Source organism: Castor canadensis, chromosome 12 (assembly GCF_047511655.1).
Source record: "Castor canadensis chromosome 12, mCasCan1.hap1v2, whole genome shotgun sequence".
In the NCBI taxonomy this organism is placed as follows: domain Eukaryota; kingdom Metazoa; phylum Chordata; class Mammalia; order Rodentia; family Castoridae; genus Castor; species Castor canadensis.
The window spans coordinates 31,057,332-31,077,134 of NC_133397.1; the positions used below are offsets into that span (position 1 = coordinate 31,057,332).

At 39.2% G+C, this 19,803-nt stretch overlaps 1 protein-coding gene across 5 annotated transcripts in view; it reads left to right on the top strand.

The window, feature by feature from the left end:
* Crim1 (cysteine rich transmembrane BMP regulator 1) overlaps positions 1–19,803 on the top strand; it is a 185,714-nt gene that overhangs the window by 69,667 nt on the left and 96,244 nt on the right. For 4 of the 5 annotated variants that reach the window (XM_074049499.1, XM_020170120.2, XM_074049498.1 and 1 more), the window contains 2 exons: positions 15,147–15,389; positions 16,461–16,581. In XM_074049499.1, the coding sequence (XP_073905600.1) occupies positions 15,147–15,389; positions 16,461–16,581 (364 nt within the window). The remainder of the gene's footprint in view (positions 1–15,146; positions 15,390–16,460; positions 16,582–19,803) is intronic. The other variant, XM_074049501.1, reaches the window with a different exon arrangement.

Genomic DNA, 19,803 nt, shown 5'->3' on the forward strand with positions numbered 1-19,803 from the left:
CATGATAAAGGACCTTTGTAATCAGTCATTTTATAGATAGGTTCTAAGTGATTTTAAGTATTATGTAAGAGATTTTAATAATTGTCAGGGAAAGATGCAGACTATAGCCTCAAGGTTAGGATGCTGGCTGTGTGTCATGGTAGAATCAATGCAGGATTCCCCAGAGGACCTGGCTTCTGGCCATTAGCTGAGTGATCCCTGGGTAAGGCGTTTGACTTTTCTAAGCCACTGTTTTCTTCCCAAATGCCTAAGAATTTCTGATCTTCTCCTTTGATAAGTAAGTCCTAGGGACCGAACCATCCCCATGTTTTTATGCAAGAACAAGCATATTAATCCCCTCATCCTCTTGTAGTTAAACTTTTAAATCTCCCATTCCTTTTTTTTCATGCCTTAATTATAGGAAGGATTAGATTATTTGTTGAAAATTTTGAGTTACAGGACTATTTCAAAAAGAAGGCTAGGCTTCGTGCTTAAGGCGTTCATATGTATGGAAAATCTGGGCTCAGTAATGACTAAGGGCTTTCTGTATATCATTGTTTTTATCAAAGTTGATGATTACTAAGTGGTAGTGAAGTGAGTGACTGAGTAGGAATCTTCCAGGTACTTTTAACAAACAGATGTAGAACTTTGGTAAGAAGCACTTGTGTTGCTTATTTGAGTGTTTCTCAAGTGATTCTTCAGAATGCTTTATTATCTTTCAACCTTAAAATGGCAAAACACTTACATTGTTTGGATGTTTCATTTTCATAGGAAACTTTTGCCAAGGATTCTAGTTGTCCCCATGTTTACATGTCTATTCTCTTCGACTTACGTAGACATAAGATTTTAGAGATTTGGCTACCCAAAATAAAGACATTTTCCAGATTCCTTTGCCAAGTAGATGTGGTCATGTGACTAAACCCTGATCTCCGAAGTGAGCAGAAATTATAGTATATCTTTTCATATCGTTGGGTCTTCTCCTTCCACTTTTCCCACTGGTTGGAATACTATATAGACCAGGGTTACATACTAGGGATTGAGGAACAAAAACATAAAAGGAACATAGGTCCTTCGCAACTGATGGAGTCCACTCCCCATAATATATGTGAAGTTAAATTTCATGACAGTGTTACTTCAAGTAATACAGATTCCCAATTACTGAAGTGGGAATTAGTGAGAGTTGATTCATTATAAATTATTTTGTTCTCTTTAAACTGGTTAAACTCCTTTATAGAACATTGTGTCCCTTTATGTATTCAAAAATGAAAGTTAATCCTAGAATCTGGGAGCAGCATGGTATTCACACTGTCAGCAGCTGGGACCCCTTCTTGCTCTGGAAACTTGGCAGTTTGTCTTTTCTCTCCATTGTGCACCTCTCTGAATTCTGTCTCAGGATGAAGATGGTGGGTCCTGTGTGAGCTGCTGTTCAATTGAGAAGAGGATGTGATGGGTTCAGGTCCATCAAGCATGTCACTATTCTGTTATTTTTAGAGTTAGCGCTAGAAAAGATAAACAGGCAGGTAAGACACAGAAAAGCATGCTTTTCCTGGAGGAAGGAGAGAAGATGGGAAAGCTTAAAAGGTGCTAAAGTTTTCAAGTAGATATGGTCTAAAGCCCCAGTTTTTAAGCATGATACTTGGGCAGCAGCATCAGGGACCTGAGGATTTGTTAGACATTCTCATTCTTGGGACTCTCCATAGATTAACTACATCTGCAACTCTGAATATGAGATCCAGCAATCTGTGCTTCAAAAAGTCCTTTAGCATGCTCAGGCTTGAGAACCAATGAGTGTTGGAAAACCTGACAGTGGTAGTTATCACGGGTGTATCCTGGTGAAAGTCCTGGGTCCAGAAAAATTTTGACTAGACAAAAAGGACCCGGTGAGGAATGGGTGAGGAAGCATGCTCTCTTAAAAGGAGCTGAAAGAAACTAGGATTTTTGTGTTGCTCCTGAGAGGAGTCTGGGTACTATACCTTCTGTGTTTGGTAGCAGGGGTGTTTTAGCATTATCTTTTTTTTATTCGTATGTGCATACAATGTTTGGGTCATTTCTGCCCCCTGCCCCCACCCCCTCCCTCTCCTCCCCACCCCCTTGATACCCGGCAGAAACTATTTTGCCCTTATCTCTAATTTTGTTGAAGAGAGAGTATAAGCAATAATAGGAAGGACCAAGGGTTTTTGCTAGTTGAGATAAGGATAGCTATACAGAGAATTGACTCGCATTGATTTCCTGTGCATGTGTGTTACCTTCTAGGTTAATTCTTCTTGAACTAACCTTTTCTCTAGTTCCTGGTCTCCTTCTCCTATTGGCCTCAGTTGCTTTAAAGTATCTGCTTTAGTTTCTCTGTGTTGAGGGCAACAAATGCTACCTACATTTTTTAGGTGTCTTACCTATCCTCATACCTCCCTTGTATAGCATTATCTTTTGATGCAGGCACATTGTATCACCCAGATGTGAAAAAGTTCCTTTGTACAAACCCATGTAAAAATACTGATTCTTAAATTGCCAGGTTTTTGATGTGAAAAACCATGTTACAAAATCCCTCCTGTGACTAGGGAGAACTCTTTCCACTTACCTTAGTTCTAAAAACTGAGCCGCATCTCACCCTGGAGGACAGCTTTGAGCCAGGAGCCAAGACCTTTAATGGCTATGAAGGAAAAATAACTATAATTTCCATGTAAGGGCTACCAAGAATATAAGTTCCTATTTAATAAATTATTTTTTGAAATTCCTTTTCCATTTTGGTAGTTGAAGTTTGAAAATGTTTGGAGTACTATAATTATCATTTCTGGGAAAAAATACACATTGCAGTATTTTTGTTTTTGCTACAGGTCAAGTTATAGCTCAGGATGGAAAGCAAATATGTCCCTTTGCTCAGCTGTAGCTCACATATTTGTAGTCTCTGGGTGCCCTCTTGGCAGTCGCGGTGGACCAGGGCTTACACAGTGGGTACACAAAGGATACAAAGATGGCATAGAAACACAGAGCCCTCTGAGGGTCTCACCCCAGTGCAAGTCTGATTAAGAAGTTTGTGCTGGAGCTGAAGGAGCAGTTCAGAAGGGTAGAGAGGCTTCAGAGAAAGAGTCCTGGGACGGGAATTAGCTATGCTCAGAAGCCCCACCACATCTGGGGAGAGGACCCCAGAAGCACCTTCTTGCCATAGCATGGTTGTATAAATGTTGGGGACCTTCCTTTGTTTTTAGAGGTACTCATTACCATCTTGTCAATTTGACAGCTTTGTAAGGAAGGTTGATCAAAATACCTGGAATGTAGAGGCTGGGGAAGAAGCCCTAGGGAAAACAACTTTTATAAAGGCGGCTTCCTTCTCTCCAGGTGGAGTGGAAACTGTTCTCTCAAAAAACTTATTCTTTAAAGTAATTAATAAAATAATGGAAGCTGACAGAGGGCCGACACATGACTGAAACTTTGAGCATTCTAAGATGACTGTGGGGCTTGCATGCATGTCTGGGGATCTGTACTGTGTGTGTGGGTCTATGTTTCATAATCGACTTCATCTTCATCAGTAATAGGGATGTCCTGTTAGGCATTAGCTTTAAAATAAGTAATAAGGAGAAAACACAAGGCCTTAAGAGTAGTGTGTTCATATGTATACACATATACATATAAAACATGAAAATATTAATAAATGTAAATTTAAATATTAACGTATTCATCTAATGTAAAAGAATATGTATATTCTTCTTCCAAAACAATCTTGTAGAATAAGTATTTCTAGGTCCCAACACATGGATGTTCCAAGGCTACATAAATTTAAGTGAGTTGCTGAGGATCACAAAGGGGCTATAAGTGGTGTTTATCTTTGTCACTCAAAGCCTATGATATAGGATGGTAGCAGTAATGGTAATGGCAAGAGCTGCTGTCTGTGGAGCCCTCAGATGGGTCAGGCATAGGGCTTTTTGCAACATCTTTTGTCTTGCTTAACTCTTAGAACAACTCTGCAGAAATTGCAATCCAGAAAGGTCAAGACACCTGCCAAAGGTCACACAGCTAGTTGGCTTAAATTTCAGTCTAGTCCTTGTTGGTTCTTAAACCATTGTGGTAAGCCATGGGCTGCATTGACTTCTATGTATATATAAAAGATTAAAAGCAGCTGAAAAATAACCTCTGTTAAATGTTAATGGTTTGAACTCATAGATTATCTTCAGTGAAGTAGAAATTAAAAAGAGAAAGGAAAAAATAAATGGCCCAAATATTTTTCCAAACATCTATTAATAATTTTATCCACATGGTTGTTTTCAGCATATGTAAACCCTCATGAGAACTACCCATTGACCAGTTAAATCATCTGCTGTTCTTTATTTCTGCTGTTGTCATCAGTGAGGAAAGAATAGCAACAGCTTGTTCTGCAGCACTCCATATCCTGTCCTCTGTTCATGCTGTTCCTTATTCTTGATATACCATTTTAATTGCATAAACACAGTCACTTCCAGGATCCTCTGAAGGTCTCAGATCAGCACATACTCTTCCCTGGAGTCTTTTTAAAGATTTTCGAAATCCATATCATCTATGGGATTTGGGAATTTATTAATATTACTGATAATACCTTCAGTATTATTTGTTTTTTTAATCATAAAAGTTCTCTCTTTCTCCGATATTACTAAAACACTAGAGTGTTGACAGATTCCAGAGCTTTCAAAGAGCTTATTTTTTAAATGAATTAATAAAATAATGGCTAGTTGCTCTTTAGTTCGGCAAGCATTTCTTGGTCTTCCTTGAATGAGGAGGGGCCAAGTGCCATTGGAATTTAATTGAGGAGGAAGTCCTCCTAGAACTGGCTAGAGTGTGCATATTGAAGACATGCACAAGTGCTGGCCCCTCCTTTTACAGCTAAGTAACACCACACCCTTCATTCTCATAGATTTATGACGTTTTATTGTATTCTTTTCAATTTACTGTCATTACAAGGAGATCTAAGTTCAGCATTCACTCCTCAGTGAAGGAGAAACTAGCATAGAAGGCAACCTACCCACAGCCACAGGCTCCTCAGCAAAAGCAGGCTTTTGTTTGTGTTCCCTAATGGATGTAGCCTTCATTATAAATACCACACTGGGGAGTTCTTCATCTCTAGTGTTTATGCCTCTGTGACATTCTCAAGCTGGTAAAAGGAGTCATCTTAGGATGCTGCTGAACTGACTACAAATCTAGTTCATTTAGGTGTTTCTCAGTAGTCATTTGTCCTATTCCCTAAGAAGTCTGATTCCTTTTTTTGTGGGCTAGTATTTAAAGCCAATGGTGAGGTATTCAAATAAGTCTGTGGTTTATTAGGTATAATTAATCATTTTGAAACCAACCTTTAGTTCTCTGTACATTTATCTAAACCATCCTTAGGCCTTGTATTATGCCAGATTTTTTAAACAAATTGTTACATGTTGAAACTTGTTATAGTATATGAATGTATAAATATAATTGAATAACAAATCTCTTTGGGAATAAATTGAATATCTTTTTCTGTTGTGAATTAACAAGTGATCAAATAAAATGTCTTTGGACTCAGAATACTGGTAATCATTTGTAAATCATGTTTAAAATTCAGTAGGATGCATACAAGCCACATTTGGGATCTGACTACTCTCTGTTGCCCTAATCCCACTACCTTTGATTAAAGGCAAATCTCAGCTTTTCTCCCTACTTCTAGATAATGCTGACCTCTTCCAGGAATATTCCAGGGAAGGCAGGGTGGTTTAGATTTCCTTAATTAAAGCAGCTTCAATTCCGTGGGAGTTTGGAGGATGGGATACCTAGAGGGTGAGTCAACTTTGACCATATATTGTAGTCACTTGTGAGAGTTTTATAAATGCTCTCACCAGAGTCACACTTTCAGTAATCCTCATTTACTTAGCCTGATGTGGACTCTGAGCTCCTGAATTTTGTTTCCCAGTTGAGTCTAACATGAAACAGGGTTGAAAGTCATTATTCTAGTAGGAAGGTTCTTCAACTGTAGTGTGCATGTGAATCACTTGGAGGACTTCACTCTTAAGCGTTTCCAGTTCTGTAGGTGTGATGCGGGGCCTTAGAATTTACATTACCATCTTGGCTCAGTGATGTCTTCCATGTAGAAAGTATGTGTGGTTCAGGAGTTCCTAGATTACCTTGGGCCTACTGTATAGTTTGGAACTCTTGATGGCAGGCAACAATCTGAAAGGTTCAGTCAGCACTGTTTTGGTCCTGGCCACCCAAGGTTTGTCAGGATGTTTGAGTTGTCCTTGGCAAAACTCTGTTCTCTGAAGTGAACTTTACTCTAGAAGTTCTCAGTTTGCTTGAAGGAGTAGGGCAGTGATTCTCAGCCTCAATGGCCCAGTGGAATCACTGGGGCTATTGAAATGCCCAGGCTCCCCCTCCAGTGTTCATATCTAATTGGGTTGAGGTGGGATCCAGACAGTAGTATTTTCAAAGGTTTTATAAGTGATTTTAATGTGTAACCAGGGCTGAGAACCACTGAATTGAAGTATCACATATAGTACTTACAGATCATTTAATTTTTTCCCTTTATGTTTGGCTAAATTAATAATCCACTGTGATGAAAATAAACTTTATTAAGTAATTAAAAACACTTTAATGAGGCATCTTTAACAAACTACTGAAAAAAAGGCTTTGCTTAGGCTCTATTGCTGTTGAAACCTAAATTCAAAGTAAAAGAAAGTGCTGGGAAAGTAGAGTGGGTGTTTCTGAAGGAACTGAAATATGAAATATTTCTGGGACTGTATCAACAAGCCTAATTTTTTCCCCTTGGGGGAAAGTCTTCATGGCAAAGCTTGCCAAAAAAGGTTATGATAAAATCTTGGAATGTGAATGAAAAGAATTCATAGAGTAACTTTAAAAGAATTAGTCTCTAAATTTAAAAATATAGGGATGACATGTGTCTTGCATATGTCATAGAAGTTTTCAGAACAAAATAATACTGAATATAAGAAAGTTCCTCCTCTTTACCACATGTGATGTCCCTAAGGCCAAGGAGCAAGTGAAATAGGACATCCAACAGGAAAATGATACACTCACCAAAGACCCCGAATCTCTATCTTTGCAAATTAATTTTATGCTCTATATTTGAGCAAAAAACAATAACATTGACTGAACAAATAAACTAACTGGGAAAGTTGAGGTCCTTTTGCTATGCAATTATGGGCTAGTGGAGAAATTGTGGGCTTTGGCAGCTCTGCCACTTGCTTTGCGACTTTGGCCAAGAGTCTTAGTCTCTCAGGGTCTGTGTCTCATCTGTCAAGTGTAGATGAAGATGTAATCTCTTCTTCACCCAGGAACACAAAGGTGGGTTAGAATGAGTACTGGCAGGCCTCACTTGCAGAAGGTACTCAATTAGAGAGAAGTGTTTCATTTCTCTAGCATGACTGTGAAAATTGAATCCTTAATAAGAACATTATCCATCAAAATATTTTCTTTATGAGTTTTTATTCATATTTTCTACTTGTTAATTATACTGGTTTAGATTTCTTTTTAATAATTGTGAAGTGTAGACTCTCTCTTGCCTTGGAGTCTTTTTTCTTGTGTTCCCTGTATCTGGAACATTCCTGCCCTGTTATTTGAATGCTTTCTCCTTTCTCCTCACATCTCTATTCTCCTTACTCCCTTGGCCAAGGCAGTGCCCTCAAATCAGCCTTTATCTCCAGTTGGCACTGAGCTGTGCAGCTCTTTTCTTTTGTTGTCTGCCTCTTGGAATTCTAAAGCTAGGGAAGCAAAGACCTTGTTTCATTCTCTGCTCTAACCCCTACCCTTAGAGCCTTTGGCACATGGAAGTATATCAGTTAATATTTGTCAGGTGAATGAGTGAAAGAGAGGACTTCATAGACTGTGTTTCAGCTGGTACCATGAGATTTGTCTCTTTGTCCTACCAAAGTAGAGGAGGGCCCCTGTGCCCTAGACTGATGCCACAGCTACTCCAGGTCTTCGGAGTCTGAGGTACACCAGAATGAGGCGTGAGGAAAGCAAGACTCACATGCTCTTGACTTTGTGCTCTCCTTACTAAATTCTGTGATATAAATTGAGGTTCCTGTCTCTGACATAGTTGGGACTTCTAAGAATTGTTTCAGAATGGTTGTGGACTCTTTGTGTGTGCATGCAACCTGTGTGTGAGATAGATAGAGACAGGAAGAATTAAGATAGATGTTGGAAGAAGACAAAAGACCTGGCAGCACTGACTTATAGTTGACTTTTAAATTTTTACTAATTCATTTTATGCTGCTTGTTTCCCAGTAATAAATGTGCAGTATAATAGCTGTTTGTATTTTAAACAGCCGTTTCAAAGGACTTTGAAATAGAAGATTTGGGTGTCAGGTATGTGGGACTCAACACAATTTAAATAGAAATAACAAGAATTTGGTAATGTAATTTTTATTGTCTTTTTTTCCCCCTCTTCCTAGTAGTAGCTTTTCATTTGGCTTTTACATGAATCTGTGTTTTAGAAAACTCTATGTATAGTTCATGATTATCCGTTCTCTATTGACATATGAACCTGGAGAAGGACTAGAAACAGCCACCATCCAGTCACACAGACTGAAGTAACTAGGATTAATTGAAACTTTTCCTTATTGTGAAATCACTTTATACTGGGTACCCCTGTTAACATTTTAAGGCCTAACCTCTTGAAGAAAGATTACTAATATGATGAAATAGGCTTATTTTTCTTTAATACAACCAAAGCAATATTTGATTAAAGTATTAAATTCTGTTGCATGTCATATTGTAACTGTAGCCTTTCTATGTCTGGGGCAATTTTTTTTTTTTTTTTGCAATACTGGAATTTGAACTCAGAACCTGTACCTTGAGCCACTTTTTTTTTTAAGCCACTCTTTTTTTGTGATGGTTTTGCTTTTTTTTTTTTAAATAGGGTCTCATGAACTATTTTGCCTTGGTCTGGCTTTCAACTATGATCCTCCTGATCTCTGCCTCCTGAGCAGCTAAAATTACAGGCATCTTTAATAATGATGCCAATTAATTATTGCCAGGCAACCACACATAAAATCTTGTTAATTAAGTATTATGTATAGATTTATTAGACACCACAGGGAATCTAGAGAGACTTCTTCCTTCCTTTCTTCCTTCCTCCCTTTTCTTTTTTGTATGGTAGTGGAGCTTGAATTCATGGCCTCATGCTTGCTAGGCAGATGCTCTATCACTTGAACAACCTGAAACTCCTTTTCAAATAGATGAAAATTAAAATTTCCAAGGTAATGTTAGAATAGCCCTCTCATTGATGGAAAAATGATAGTGTAGCTATAGTTTTATCCTGGAAGAACGAGGAATATAGACCTACATGAATAAATAAAAGTTTCTGGGAGAATTTATATATTACAAGAGGAAGAAGAATGAAGGTACCAGACAATCGTGGATACTATGGAACCCATGTTGAGTACAAGTGATATGCTGGGAGAGCAAAGGTTCTAGGTAACCCATTCAAAGGAGGGGAAAGAAAGCAAAGCACAGTCACAAAACAAGAAGAAAGCCATAGATTTTATAAATCTAAATTTATTAGAAACATAGTTGTACAACTTGCCAAGTCAGTGTAACAGACTCGAACCTTAGGCCTGCTAGTCATGAAACTAACAACACAGCTTTGAAAAATTAAGTGTTGCATAAATGCGGAGATGTTACTGGCTCGAAGGGGAGATTTTTATTGATCCCTTTTGGAAATCAGAGTATAAAATGTAAGGTATTGGTGATCTCAGTGTCGTAAGAAGCTTGATTTAATAAATATGCAAGTTTGTATCTAATAAATAGGGCCTACATGCTCCTCTCAAATATCCATCTATTTAAAAAGTGGTCATGAGGCCATATGAAAATACCTATGAGCCAAAACCAACTCACTAAATTAGTAAAAGTAGAAAATTGTACCAACAAATCAGTAAATCAATAGGGAAAGCCCTCCAAAATATACCTGTACAGAAATTTAATAGCATTTTTCTAAGACTTCAAAGAGGAAATCAAAGTTGGATTATAAAATTTTTTTTAAAAATTCACATAAAGAACAATGCATATCAAAAACTAGAATAAAACCAAAGCACTATTTAACTAAAGTATTAAAATAATAATTTATTTGTATTTTTAAGAAAACAAAAGAGAAACAGAAGTAAACTAAGCATTAATGTTAAAACACGACAGGAAAACTAACAAAGTAACATGAAAGACAAAGAAGAAATCAAAAACCTTATACCAATGAGCACACAAAGTACAAAAAGAAACCTTGATCAGTAAAGTCTGAAAAAATTCTAGATGAATTACGTACTTTTTACTAAAAAATAAGTTAAAGATCATTCTAAAAGAGGTAGAACACCTGAGTAATAACCAGAGAAGAAACCTGACCCCTCCCTCTTTATGAATTGTGTGGAATAGATAACTTTGTGTTTAAAAAATGTGTTACAGCAGAGAAAGAGATAGAATGCTAAACAACTCATTAAAGGAGTTCATGGAACTCTGATGAGAGAGGGAGGGAACTAATGACTAATACTACTTGTTTCTAATATTTTAAGATTTTTAAATTTATAAAGTTAAAACCAGCAGGACCTTCAGAAACAAGGATTTATTCTAACAATACAAGGATGCTTTAACATCTACTAATTGATTACATTAATAAAGAGAAAGCCGGTATGATCCTCTTGAGAAAAGTTGAAAGGCATTTAGTTAAGATTTAACCTTAATTTTTACATTCTTGGATCCTTCTAGGCTCTACAGCTCTAATTCCCTTATGGCTCAGACTCAAGGGCTAGCCTGCCCTGTCCGAGCTGTGCTGTAAAAGCAGTCTCTTTATTAAAAAGTAAAGAAATCTCTCAAGGCTTGAACTGCAGAATACACTTTAAAAAGTGACAGTGTTGAGAATGTTAAAACGTGCATAAAGGGCTGGAGTATGGCTCAAGTGGTAGAACTCCTGCATAGCAAGCGCAAGGCCAAGTTTAAACCACAGTACTGCAAAAAATAAAACAAAAACAAAAACCTACGCAGAAACAGTGGAAAGAGTAGAATAACCAGCAAGAGCTAATAGGTTGGGTTTTTGTTTTGTTTTAGTTTTTTTGGTTGTACTTGGGGCCTCACACTTGCTGGAGTAGGCAGGCATGCTACCACTTGAGCTACATACCCAGCCCTTTTTGCTTTGGTTATTTTGAGGTAGTGTCTCCTTTATGCTTGGGCAGCCCGGACTGTGATCCCTACTTAGTTATGCTTTCTATGTAGCTGGTCTGAAGATGTGTGCCACCATGCTTAGGTTTTTTGTTGAAATGGGTCTCTCTACTTTTTTGTTTGGGTTGGCCTTGAACCACAATTCTCCTGCTCTCCATCTTCTGAGTAGCTGGGATTACAGGCTTGAGCCACCATGCTCAGTCTAGGTTGGGTTTTAATGGAAATATTAGGTATTTTTGGCGGCACTGGGTTTTGAACTCAGGGCCTCATACTTGTTAGTCAGACACTCTACCACTTGAGCCATCCCTCCAGCCCAAATACTCACTGGGCCAGTTTTGTTTTTGTTTTTGTTTTTAGCTGCACTGGGGTTTAAACTCAAGGCCCTCACACTTGCTAGGCAGGTGCTCTTACCGCTTGAGCCACTCCACCAGTCCTAATAGAAATGTTTAATCAAAGCATATGTTTGAAAAGTTTGATTATACATACTAAATATTTGTAGAATAAGAACATTATAGGTTGTGATGCAGAATAAGTTAATTATAGCAAATTAACAAGGGTAGGGATTAAGTACGATTTACAATTAAAGTCACAGATCTTTTGTTAATTATAAAACAATGTGCTTGTGTTTGCCGGTTAGGTAGTCTACTGAATGTACTTTACAAACTCCAAACTAATTCCCACAGTCAAGATCGCTTTCTCCTCAGCTCTCTTTTGGGCAGGGGTTGGGGGGCAGTTTGAAAACTGGCGTTTGAATTTAGGGCCTCACACATGCTAGATAGGCACTATCTAGCATGAGTCACTCCTCCAGTCACTTGAGTCACTCCTCCAGTCATTTTTGCTCTGGTTATTCTGGAGGTTGAAAAAAATCTTGCTTTTTGCCCAGGCTGGCCTGGACTATGATCTTCCCATTTTAGGCTTCCCACAGTCATTGGTATGACAGGTGCGTGCCACCATGCCCAGCTTTTTCCATTGAGATGGAGTCTCACAAACATTTTTGCCCCAAATGGCCTGGAACCATGATCCTCTCAATCTTAGCCTCCCAAGTAGTTAGTATTATAGCATGAGCCACTGACACCCAGTTCCTCAGCTCTCTGATTTGTTCTGCCCCATATTGATAGGGATCACGGAGTATTATTCCTTATTACTTAATCATGTTCTCTCTTCAAGCAGTTGCTTGGGGTTATAACATGAAAGTGGGATAAGTGGATCCTCCAAGACTATAGGTAAGGCTCTGTGGGTCCCGGGAGTCATAAATTCAGATAAGGCTGCATAAGAGAGAGCAGGGATTACTTTAACAGAAGACACAGGTCTGCTCAGGAAAGAAGCTGCACATAGAGAAATCAGCTAAAGGAGAAAGAAGAGCAAGGCCAAGGTTGAACACTATCGACACCAGTGATTCCTGAGACATGTTAGTCCAGAGGAGCATAAGTAAGTTGGACAAAGGTTCCAATCATCACATCATTATTTGCTAGCTGTGTGATCTTGAGTGATTAAATTGACCTTTATGAAGCTTCATTTCATAATCCATAAAATTGGAGCAAAGAATAGCTCACTTTATGGGATTATTGTGACCTTAGTACATGGTGTGTACTAGGACAGAGGATTTTACTTTCCATGCTGTTTTGTGCTGCTTATTGAATATTGACTTGTTGACAGTGGGCAGAAGAAAAGGCAGAGGCCCTGCAGTTGAATGTTGCCCCTGACTGAAGCATAGGTGCAGTGAAGTAGCATTCTCTCCCAGGGAAAATTAGAGGGTAGTCAGAAGTTAGGTAGAAGAGGTCTAGCCACCTCCTCTCATCTCTACCTCAAATACATGTAATTGTCTACTATGGTAAATAGTGCATGTGTCTAACTTCTTCATCATTATTGTGTTCAAGTGCCTTTCCAATGTCTTCCCACATCTCACCTCTCCCCAAATATACTTTGCTGTTGCCTAGGATCTTTAAGTCCTATTATTCCAAGAGGGTACACATTTTTCTGAATCCACTCTACTTCCTCCTATATAATCAAAGCTCTGATTTACCTTCCAGTAAAGGCTATACTCTTTAAAATGGCCTGAGAGGCCCAAAATGATCATGCCTCCCTGTTACCCATCTAACTTCCCCTTGCCAGTTCTGCTCTAGCCACCAGGCCTCCTTGTTCTGCCTGAAACACAGGCACAGGCTAGCTGTTCCCTCTGCTGGAGGGAGGCTGTTCTCCAGGGTGTCTCCTGGATCACCCCTTCCTCCTTCAAGCGTCCTCAGCTTCTCCATCACACTCATTCTGTCCTGATTGTAACTGCCAATCTTTGTTCCAAGAGCTCCAGTTCCCCTTTACTCTGTTCTGCCCCGCCCCCCGAGGACTTACCACCCTTTACTACTATATAATTTCATCTCTAATAATTACTTCCTTTCTGTCACCCTCCAATGCCTTGTAAACTGTATGAGGGTGGGGATCTTGCTCTTTGTCTTTACTGATGTATTCCAAACCTCTGAAACAGCTGATATTCAGTAAATGTTCCTGAATGAACTTCTAGAACTACCAAGTATGAATGACCTATTAGTATGTTTTAGTTAGATAAGTAGTAGGTATAGTAGGAAGATGACCAGTAAAGTGAAAGATACAGCATTGGCTGGAAGAAAGGAGCAGGCTTGGTTTTGGGAAGAGATTTACTTTTCTAATATCAAGAGATAAGTAATGGTTGGGCATGGTAGTGAATGCCTATAATCCCAACTATTCTGGAGACAGAGTCCCAAGGCTGGCCCAGGCAAAAGCACCAGACCCCTTCTGAAAAACTAAATGCAAAAGGACTGGGTGCATGGCTTAAGTGAGTGGATAGAGCACTTGCCTAGTAAGCTTGAGGCCTGAGTTCAAACCCCAGTACTGAGAGGGAGGGAGGAAGGGAAGGAGAAGGAAGTTAATTGGAAGTAAAGGGGTCTGGATTCTTGCTATGATTTTTATCACTGAGGCAGGTCACTTGAGCCTTTTGCCTCAGATTCTGAATCTACAAAATTGGGAGATTAAACTGTGTTACCTCTCAGGTCTAACCCTACTATGTGATTCTATCTCTGGGTTTTACTTTTAGGAAAGAAAATTAGAGCTTATGGAAATGCCCCAGTACCAGGTGACATTATTTTCACCTAACATCTTCTGAACTCCCCTGCCTTAAAGTTGTGATGTGCAGTGATGTAGTATTGGTTTATTTCTGTCTTTTCCTCAAGGATCTTATGTTGGTATAGGTTTCTTATAAGTATAAACCAAGAAACTGAGTTCTGGGCTAGAGTTCAAGAATCTAGAGCTTCGCTACTCAGTCCTAAAATTGTTGGGTAATTATCCAACAATTTTTCCCATCTCTAAGACTAAGGTATCTCAATAGGTCAGCAGATAATAAAGAAGAATCAGGTACATCCAGTGACTCTCTGTTAGAGGTAGAAACATACCAGATGCCATTTAGAGGAAATACATGGAGGTTGAACTCATGGCCAATCTTAAGCTGCCTCTTTACAAACTTACATGTTCTTAATGAGTTCGTCTCATTGAAACTCAGAGTTTGGAGGTAGAGTTCTTCATGTTTATTATCATAAATGTTGTCTCTGGTCCCTCAAGTGGCCTTGATTTATTTATTGTTTCTATTTTTGTGTTTAAACACACATTATTTTCAAAGAACTATCCTTAAAACTCTTGAATTCAAAGATGTGGCAGTTTATCCATGCTTGAGTCTAGTTTTCAGTTTCTTCATACCATGTGTACATCTTCTCTTCACCTTTTCTTCATTTGGGACATTGCACTGGATGTTCACTGTTCAACATGAGTGAGTAGGAAAATGGAGAAGAAGGGAACCTGAGGCTCATAGCTTGGTTTCCTGGGCAGATAGATCTTGAGAGAGATTTTCGTGGTTGGCTAAACTAAATCTGAGGGTTTTCACCAGCTTTCTTTCTTTGCCCTGCTCTTTGGTTAGCAAATAGATCCTCAGGACTATCTGTGCTTCTGATGAAAGTGCCCCACATTGCCCTGGGCGTGAGCTAAATTCTTTCTCTCCCATTTAGAAGAGAAGCCAGATTGCTCCAAGGCCCGCTGTGAAGTCCAGTTCTCTCCACGTTGTCCTGAAGATTCCATTCTGATCGAGGGTTATGCTCCTCCTGGGGAGTGCTGCCCCTTACCCAGCCGCTGCGTGTGTGACCCTGCAGGCTGTCTTCGCAAAGTCTGCCAGCCTGGATACCTGAACATACTAGTGTCAAAAGCTTCAGGGAAGCCGGGAGAGTGCTGTGACCTCTATGAGTGCAAACCAGGTATGCCTGAGCTCTGTCTCAGCAGCCTCGCCCTTTGCAGGGTAGTAGAGCCCTCCTCAGCTGCCGTTGGCATGTCCTTCCCCACTGGTGATGAGCTTTCTCACCAGTACAGTGCGTGTCTGCCACTTTGGGCTAATGGCAGCTTGATTTCAGGCTTTCTTATTGGAGACCAAAAGGGATAATTCACCTGATACATCAGTGCCTTCAGGGAGGGAGCATGTCTTTTTGTCTTTTCTTCTTTTTCCTTCAAAGAATGCTTGATGGGGAGAGTGGGGGTAAAATTTATGGTACTATGGCTTCCTGTTTTGTTTCCCCAGAGAAGGTCAGAGCCCTCATTTGTGGATATAGCTGTCACTTGAAGTATTACATTTAAAAATAATCATACATAAAATTAATTTTACATGAATATGTTTGTCAAGATGCTGAAAGTTTCATAAGGAAATATTCAGACCTAATCTTCTTCCTTGTCAGCTACCCACTGGCCATCCCCATGTGCTAAGTCATCTTTGACTGTTTACTCACCCTTTTTTTTTTTAAACCAACATTGGATTTGTTGTTATGTCTTAGCTGTTTCTTGCTTTATGTTATTTCTAACATACTTGCTCTTGTGACAGCATCTAATGTGGTCTGTGAACAGGTCTGAGTTGTAGCAATTTCTTCTTTACAAGTTTCTGACAATTGGTCAGTTTTTTAAAATTTTATTATTATTATTATTTTGTTTATTTTTACTGTTAGGTAAGTGCTTCAAGCAAAGCAATCTCTTGTCCATCTCTTGAACTGCTCTGTCAGGAATACCTCTGTCTAACCATTACCATGCACATAACCACCATTGGCCTAATTCTCCATGTCTTCATCTTAACTCTTAAATGTCGTGTCCCCACTGCTTACACAGAAAATTGGAGCTATATTTCAGTTCTATAGCATTGACCGAAATAAAAATGCTAGCATTAGGACCGAAGTTCTAGAACACAAGGAAGCTTTGAAAATTTATTAAGAGTTGGTGTTTCATTTGGGGCTCAGAATGCAAGTAAATGTCATAGTAAACAGTGCCTCTCTGTTTGCCCCTTTCAGTTTTCAGCGTGGACTGTAGCACCGTGGAGTGTCCACCTGTCCAGCAGGCTGTGTGCCCCCTGGACAGCTATGAAACTCAAGTGCGCCTCACAGCGGATGGCTGCTGTACTCTTCCAGCAAGGTCAGTTTGTCATCACTTCATCAGGTTTCTTCTCTGTATTGTATGTTGGCATCATCTGAGTACAGCGTCAGGCACACAGTTGGTTTTCCCTTGGGAAACCTAGTAGTTTCCTGTTTCTCTAGTGAAATCACTGAACTGTTACTATTACTTGGTATTTACATGTGTCTTTCATCAGATCAAAGCCAGGTGTCATCGGGTTAAGTCAATAATCCTTACAGATTCTTCCTGTAAGGGTGCTTGTGCACTTTTGAGAAACTTTTCAGGGAAAGTCGCCCGTCCCCCTCCCCCACCCCACTCTCCGTATGTAGATAAAGGAGGTAGGTAGTGAGGTGTCTGTCAGTAGTAGGCATGTCATTTGATCCTCTGCAGTGAATCTTGTAGGTGCTTAAGCAATGTGTCCAGTGTGATGAAACATTGCCTGTTTTATAGAACTACTCCTCATATCTACCCATACCTATTTCTTCTCTAGGCAAAGAAAAATCTGAATTCTTACAATGTCATCTCTGGAGTGATAAACACATCTCTCTTTGGCTTGATGAGGGGAAACACTGCTATCACTTTAATTCTAGTAGGACATCCATGTAGCCCTACAGAACTAGGCTTCTTCAGGCCATTGAGGGATCTTGGGTCTTATCCTTGACAGCCTGCAAAGAATCACCATGGAGCTGGGCCTTAGGACATTGCTTTGGAGGAGAATGGGTCTGGATATATAATTTGTAATCTGTTCCCTCCACCCATCACTCATTCCCCTTCTCTGCCAAGACTACCTCCTTCCACTTTTGCAGGTTACTATGCCTCTCTGTGATAAAGTCATCTCATTTGTTTCTTTCAACCTTAGTTCTACACATAATATCAGGCTAAAACTGTGCCTTATTTAATTTCTAACCTGTTCTCTTCCAGTCCTGGTCACAATGCCAAATACTTCCAGGTTTATTACATGACTAGATGTGGTTATAGACATTTTTTGATAAGCCAAGAATACGTGTGTTCCATAGTTAAAGTAAATGTGTTAGTCATACTCTCATTGTTGTGATAAAATACCAGAGTAAAACAGCTTAAGCCAGGAAGGATTTATTTTGCTCATGGTTTCAGAAATTTCAGCCCATCATGGGAAGGGGGTGAGCATTGCAGAGCAGAGCAGCTCACATCATAGTGGCCAGGAAAGAGAAACAGAGTGGGAGAGAGAAAGAAAGAGAAGAAGAAAGCCTGCATTAGCCAGCTTTCTCAGGGCAGGTCTTTTTTTCCACTCAGTTAATCCCCTCTGGAAATGCCTTCACAAATACACCCAGAAGTGTGCTTTACTAATTTTCTAGCTTCCTCAGTCTAACCAAGTTGAAAATCAAGATTAACCATCAGAGTAAGCTTTAGGTTTTTTTATCTGATGATTACTTTTTCTTCTTTCCTTTCTTAAATTATGTTTGATCTTTGGTATGTATCCCAAACTTTGTCCTGTCAAAAACAGGACAGGCATGCCCTTTATACTGCATCATAAAACAGATGCAAAGATTTTCATGAAGATAATGTGCTGAAGAGGAGCAGCAAGCCTCTTATGACATTAGAATGCAATAATTTATGTGAAGGTGCTTGGAGAGTGGTGAAATATTGTGCACACATAAAGCATTGCTAATCACTATAGGAGAAAGATGGAGCATCACTAACAGTAACAGTTGTCCCTTTAAGGTCTTCATGAAAAGGAAGGTGGTACATTGTGTTGGAGAAGCTAATTAATCAAAGCTAAGCCAGTTGTTAACTAAGAAGTCCTTGAGTGATGAAACTCACTGTTAGAGATGTAATTTAGTACCATTGGCACATAGAAAGTGCAAGGCTAGTTTTCAGTCACTGTAGGGGGTCCAGATAGGTAGAAGGTATAGGATGACATTGAATCTCAGTTTAAGAAAGACCTTTCTCATAGTAAGTCATGCTAGATAATGACTGGCTAGCTATTTCCTGATGCAGACTCCTCTCTCTGGTACTGAATAGATTTCTTTCCATCTGGATGGCCAAATGCCAGGAGTACTTAGAAGAAATATTATGTTGGAAAGAAAGTTGAATTAGATGCCTTTTATTTCATCTCTAAGCTTTTGTGAGTCTAATAAACAGAAATCTTAGGATAGTTATTAATTACATTAACATAATTTTTGACTTTGGCATTGAACTGAAGAATGGTCAAAGATAAATGTGTCTCTAATGATGAAATTGGAAACATGGAGAAGGAAGTCATTCGAAATCTCATTGTAAATTATTTGCAGAGAAGGGATGAGTTCTCACAGCTCTTTAGTTTCCTGTATTTCAGATAGTCAGTGACCCATACTCATCCCTTGCCCCTGCTCTACACAAAGCCTTTGTTCCTACTTGATCAGGGACCCATTCCCAGGCTTTTTCATGCTCTGGACCTTTGCACTTGTGCCTGCCTCCTCCCAATCACCTCCTTCCCCCTTTCACCTGGCCAGCTTCTCCCCTCTTTCAAGACTACATTTCCTTCTCTTTGAAGTGCTTTTAGTCTTTAGGCCCTAACAATAACTTAGGCATCCTTCTGTGCTCCCTTGTAATTCCCCATTTATTTCTTTATCATAACACTTTTTTTTAATACATTGACATAATTGAGTTTTGTATGTTATTTCCAAGGAAATAGAGTATTTCTTAGTGTGTAGTATCAATTAACATATTTATTGATGAATGAATGAATGAATGAACAGGCCCACACATACCTATCATGATTTACACATTGAAGAAAAGAAAAAGAATGAATGTTTTCAGTTTTTTGTTATCTTCCTGCCATTAAGTGGTGATATCGTGCCTTGTCTTACTTTAGAACTTCTGTACTTCTCCCCCAGCCGCCTCCTTTGCTGTCTAGTATTCCTTAATGCCACAGAAACCCTCAGTTTCCAGCACTGTGCACCCCATTCACAGCATTAGCAGTCTTTGTTTTTCCATTCTACCTTTTCTAATATTGTTCATCCTGCAGGAGTCCAATTAAATTCCACTTTATCCACCCGGTCTTCGTGCTTCAACAAATACCTATCCTACCACCTGAGAACTCTCAACATACCCTTTTTCATGCTGTCAATTAATCACATACTTCCTTGTACTATTATTTAATTGTTACATGCATACAGTCTTATCCCACGTGCTAAAGAATGTTTCTAGAGGTCAGCAATTATGTCTTTTCCTCTGCCTATTTACTAATATTGAGTGAGTTGGTTAGTGCAAAATATGCTCGGG